Source organism: Watersipora subatra, chromosome 1 (assembly GCF_963576615.1).
Source record: "Watersipora subatra chromosome 1, tzWatSuba1.1, whole genome shotgun sequence".
NCBI classification, from domain to species: Eukaryota; Metazoa; Bryozoa; class Gymnolaemata; order Cheilostomatida; family Watersiporidae; genus Watersipora; species Watersipora subatra.
Window position 1 is genome coordinate 16,391,149 of NC_088708.1, and position 5,933 is coordinate 16,397,081.

The 5,933-nt window shown below is 34.4% G+C and overlaps 1 protein-coding gene across 1 annotated transcript; it reads left to right on the forward strand.

Moving 5' to 3' along the window:
• LOC137406251 (WD repeat domain-containing protein 83-like) lies at nucleotides 1-5,933 on the forward strand. The gene is made up of 5 exons (XM_068092793.1): nucleotides 1-21; nucleotides 2,415-2,603; nucleotides 3,100-3,241; nucleotides 3,612-3,808; nucleotides 5,432-5,933. Exons 2-5 carry the CDS (start codon nucleotides 2,452-2,454, stop codon nucleotides 5,829-5,831), a joined length of 891 nt encoding a protein of 296 aa, XP_067948894.1. The 5' UTR covers nucleotides 1-21; nucleotides 2,415-2,451; the 3' UTR covers nucleotides 5,832-5,933.

Sequence of the window (5,933 nt, forward strand, 5' to 3'; positions counted from 1 at the left end):
CAGTTGGTCAAATACAATAAGGTGTGGTTTGTTTATTATCAGGACTTTAAAGAATTAGATTAACTTTCTGTTGTATAGCTACAAACTATTTGTAATTTATCACATGGCTTCGTTATGATAGATTCAATCATAGTTTCGCTCAGTGCATCTGTCATGATTCATGATAGATTCGCTCATTACAAAAATGGTACTAATAAGTTTATTATCCGTTTTATCCATCAATGAAAAGCTTGTATTTTTAGTATATTAATAGCCAGAAGACGAACTATAAATGTTATTTTTACAAATGATTGGTTTTTGATTATCTTTCTACGATTCATTCAAAAAGTATTATTTCTAAACATATGTTATAAATGAATTAGCAAAGCAAAGTTTGTGTTATTGGTTTCGTATGAATTGACCAAATAAACTACACGAGTTCACTCGAAAAATAGATGACATTTGCAATAAATTTGGAATAAAGTTGTATTGAAGAAATAGATTTAAACCCAGAAATATCCCGTTATCTTTTATGGTGATTTTCAGTTTTCTACGACAAGTTTGTTGTCTGTTAGCGCTTGGGAACTATTTTATTGTCTCTTGTAGTATTATATAACTACATTTTATTGTGTCGTCTAATATTGTATTTTACTGGTGGATGGCCCTTCCTTTTCTTGGGATGGGTGTCTTAGAGTTCTCTCTAGACTTAGGCAACCTTATTAAGTTTGTTTGTTATAGATAAAAACGTATGTATTGATCATGGTTGTGATGCATTAGAACTACATTGCGTCAGTCATCGCAGTGCAGTACGCTGTAATTTTGGTGCGCTCATTACAACTTTCTAATGCACAGTGGACATTTACTGTTACTGCGCTCCAACTGCAAATTGCTCACTGCGGTCAGCTGCGAATTCACTTTCATGACACATTACATGAAATCCAGCAATTCATGCGTAGCCTACTACGAATCCGCTTTCTTCAAAATTTGAAACTGCATGTGTACTGCAACTGTGCATTAGTGTGAGGGTAATAATGTGAATCAACTGACACTGCTAACTTTTCAAGTGCCCTTATTGCATTAAACAAACTTGCCAGATGCTATCTTTAGCAAGCTCATGAACTTGAGCTCTAACTACCTTATCATTTCTGAATAAGTTACTAGGCATTATTACCATTCTAATAAAATTTGGGACTTTGTATTGCATTCTCATTAACGCTATATAATAAAACCATTATAGAATCTCATTTTAACTATATACAACATGCACAATGTAATCAATTTTTTTGCTCACTCACACTAAGTTTGAGCAGCATTTGCATTTAGTATTGTGTTGTGGTCTATTCAAAGTCAACTCAAAACGTGATTCTATAGTGAGTTTTCTCAAAAATGTGTTGAGCGTGTACATTGTATGTCCAGTGCAATTTAAAAATTCTTACTGCATCAAGCACTGCAAAATGCTCACTCGCAACATCACACCCAGTGCATCTAATACTACACACTGTGCACTAGGTAATCCCAGCACTACACCAATACGACTGACTTCACATTATAAAATAGTTTTACTGCGTGTATATTGTGTACTGAACAATAGCAAAAGTATGCAATGCAATATTATATACGGTATACTGCATGGCTGTAACACGCTTACTGATGCGACTGCACTGCTAATGCATCTACATGTATATATTCAGACAAAACTTACCTGCAACTGCAATGCATTTTACTTCTTGCATCAGTGAGTACTTATCAATGTGCAGTTAAGATTTTTTTGTAATGGTCACAACCCTGGTATCAGTGGAATTTATTATAAAACCTTCATCAAGAGAGTTTAATAGCATGTGATAATATGAGTATATATATACAGTTTATGCACTTATGCATAAATGATAACAGATATGGGGATGGCTTAAAAATTGGATCAAATATTTGCTAAAAGTTCATTGTATTTGTATTGCAGAATAGCTAAGTTAAAAAGCAATTTAGGCCTAGAAGTCATTATTATTAAATATCATTAAGATGCCTTTTTTTTAAAGTAGACACAAATTTTGTTAGTTGACTAAACGGTACAATCTGTGGTAACATGTTTATTACTTTAGAACTTAGCAAGTAAGCGGACAGTTTATCAGGAATAGTTGATAAACTATCAGGAATAGTTGAGGTGTCACATATCCTATTAGCATGGTTGTTAAAATCATTCTTTTATGGCATTTTTTTTAATGTCCAAAAACTAAGACCTCTAAAAATAAAAGTAAAATTTCATACAAGACGAGTTTGCAATTTTTTATAAAACGTTACTCTGAATAATTTTGTTTGCTCAATTACTCTGGCAGCATTCCGTCTGATAAAATGATTTTATTATGGTTTTGTTCACATTTCTGTGTAATTCTCCATAAAACCACAATCAAGTGAAGTGTACGCATTTTGTGTACTGGTAGGAATGAATATGTTCACATCACTGAGTGTAACGTAGTCATGGAGAGAGCAGCCATAATAAATACAGATCATGGTGCGGTGAGGAGTGTTCGGTTTAATAAAGATGGAAACTACATGCTAACCTGTGGCAGCGACAAGACAGTCAAGTTGTGGAATCCATCTCGGCAGCTTCTTATAAAGTCCTATAAAAAGTATTCTGTACTCTTCCAATTCTTGTTCTGATCTTTTTTTAAACCTTTTATTATTTTTAAATATGACTCCAGATGTTTAACTGGAGGATGTTGAAACTGGCTTGTTTATTTGAAAGTTTTTACCTATACATTTAATTAATAGCGCTTTAGGTGTCATTAATAGCGCTTTGAGTATACATGAATAGGAGCAGGATTGAGCTGTCGGTTTAAAATTGTCAAACTGAGAAGTTCTAGTTCCTCAAAAAGTCATTAGTGGACTCAGGAAGTTAAGCAGATGCTCTCATGCTTAGTTACCATAATACTTCTTTTTGATCAAGAGAAGGCAATCATGCTCTCTCTCTCTCTCTCTCTCTCTCTCTCTCTCTCTCTCTCTCTCTCTCTCTCTCTCTCTCTCTCTCTCTCTCTCTCTCTCTCTCTCTCTCCTCTCTCTCTCTCTCTCTCTCTCTCTCCTTCATCTGGAATGACAGTTAGGAATTAAAGATGGGGTTTGTTTTAGCATACATGGAACAGAAATTCTTGATGTTACTGCATCGCATGATAATGGACGTATTGCTACAGCAGGCATGGACAGAAAGGTTTTTCTTACTGATGTGTCTTCAGGAAAGACAATTCGAAAAATACGAGCTCATGACGATAAGGTATAGATGGCAGACGTATAGTTTCTTTGTGGTTTATTGCCTGCACTTGCATTAAGTGTTGAACACTTGCTGTAACATTTTTTCACATTTTTCAGATACTTCACCAAATACCTTTTTTAATTACATAAATGGCCAAAAATAAGGCATGAAACACAAATGGCATTTGTGTTTCATGATTTGAATGACGCATGTACTGTCATCATATTTTTCCTTTCTTTCATAACCAAGTCACTTGTATTCAATAATTCTTAGCCACTTCAAATATCATTTCTTATTGGCGACAACTAAAACTTCATTAAGAAAATGTTAATATCTTCCATAATTCTCACTTTTTGTGGTTTTGCGTAATCATGAGCTGTATTTGTTTCAGGTAAATGCTGTCAAGTTCAATGCTGAATCAACAATGTTATTCTCGGCATCTGTTGATGGCACATGCAAGGCTTGGGATCTACGAAGTCGGTCTTATGAGCCAATACAAACATTGAATGAAGCGAAAGACAATGTAACGTCCGTTTGTATCACCGACTCTCAGATTCTTACAGGGTCAGCAGACTGTTGTGTCAGAAGGTTTGTCCTAAGCATCCGATCTCAAACTAATTTCTGTCTAAGATAAATCGAATGCATACCACCATCTTTTCTCATTTTGACTTTTTTTGCTATTACTGTTGTTTTACGACCTACAAATTTACTTCACATTTCGTTTTAGAATTTATTGATATAAACTGTGAGACTGCAATCTATGCACAGCAAATCTTAAGGAGGTTGTTTCTTTTTTGCAGTTGTGCTTTTAAGATTATGGCTTTGTGGTGTTGAAGAAATATGGAAATCACAAATCTGTTATTGTTTGTTTTTGTGCTCTTTATTATGACTTAATTTTGTAGCTTTCATGAGTCTGACGGCGCATTTCATCTTAAAAGATTTTATTTTTGTAGCGTGTTACTATGGAAGCCCAAGTTAGTAGTTTATGGTATTTTTTGTCGCATTTGGACTGCAATTTTATGTGCCCCAATATAGGTAGTGTGCTCTTTGCCTTCAAATGTCACCGGGCATTTTTGGCACATCGACATTATTCTTTTACTTTGTATCATGCTATCAGTAATCAACTCAAGCAACCCATTGGGGACACATTGTGTTATTTGATGATACAGCGGAACCTCTGCTTAAGACTCTCCATACGAAGGTTTCAAGTTACAAACCGGTTTTTGGTAGAAATTTTGCTTCAATTTACGAAAGATATTTCTAGATACGAAAATCCGAAAGACCTTTCATACTTTGGCCCATTTGTTAGTTTTCTGTTTTGGCCTGTCTGTTTCTAGTGGGTACGTGATGTGACGTAAGACGCATCTCAGTCAGTTTCTTTTGCTAGCGAAAGTCAGTAAACAACAAGAGTTTTCGTTTCGTTAATTGTATAATTTGGAGTTGTCATATACCCCATACATAGGAAATTCAAGTTCCATGTTTTCCATATGATGACAGTCTTTGAGTTTGTGCCGATGTAAAGTATTTCTACTCATGTTTTTAAAAACATTATTCAGAACAAAACCAAATCATCACTCACCTCATCTCATCTGACCCCCATTTTTCAACGTCCCATGGTCTTCTCTTAGACGACCAACGCCAAAAGTAAACAGACAAACAAACATAGTGTTTGTCCGTTCATAGTGTTTATTAGTTTTATTTCAACTTATTTCCTTGTATTTGTTTGTTTTGCTGCTTACTTTTTCTAATTATTATGTCATAATATAATTCTAACATGTATTTTTTACATGTTTTAGCCATTACATATATTTGAGGTTTGTACAAATGCTATATCTAAGTTTTGTGGAGCTTGGAACATATTGATACATTTATATACTAAAATGAGTTTCTACTTACAAAACTTTTTACTTATGAAACGGCTTCAGGAGCGGAAGCCTTTTGTAAGTAGAGGTTCCATTATATATATTTATATTGTATTATATATATGTATCTATCCATATATAATTTTTTTTAATGAAGGAGGACACTTTGGTATTTAAAACCATTTACTAATAAATGGTTTTATATAATAAAGTTTTTTCCTTTTTCTAATTGATGCACTGGTATATATAATCACTATAATTCTATACCATCAGAAGTTGTCTATCTGCTCGATAAGAAGTAGATGACCACAACGGTTTATAACTAATTTATCAGTATTGTCACTTGCAGATATGATATAAGAATCGGTTTCATGTACTCAGACTTTCTTGGAGCACCTGTCTCATGTGCCTCATTCACCAAAGACTCTCAATGCACATTAGCAGGTCTGCAGGGTGACGCTATTCGACTCATCGACAATGACACAGGCAAACAGCTGAACGAGTTTTCAGGTCATACTAGCAGTGACTATAAGATAGAGTGCACCATGAACAGCAAAGACAACTATATTTATAGCGGTTCAGAAAATTGTTCAGTTTTTGTTTGGGATCTTATATCTGGGAAGGTTGTCACGCGGCTACCTCATGATTACAAAGTTGTCCACTCTCTCTCCTTCCACCCAGAGGAAGAAAAGCTGTTGAGTGCTAGTTTAGGTTGTGTGTATGTTTGGGCTGTTCCAGACGTTGACTGATTCTTGGCGAGAACATTGGAAATATTTTAATAAATCTTGTTATTATTATGTTGCAAAACTCATCAGAATATTTTCCTTCTTTCATCAATAAATTACTTATAC

What these genes read in the sequence shown, in the direction of transcription:
- LOC137406251 (XM_068092793.1), top strand. Translation starts at nt 2,452, where the DNA reads ATGGAGAGAGCAGCCATAATAAATACAGATCATGGTGCGGTGAGGAGT. An exon ending in CTTATAAAGTCCTATAAAAA is followed by an intron (nt 2,604 to 3,099) that starts GTATTCTGTACT and finishes GGTTTGTTTTAG; the next exon opens with CATACATGGAACAGAAATTC. An exon ending in TACGAGCTCATGACGATAAG is followed by an intron (nt 3,242 to 3,611) that starts GTATAGATGGCA and finishes TATTTGTTTCAG; the next exon opens with GTAAATGCTGTCAAGTTCAA.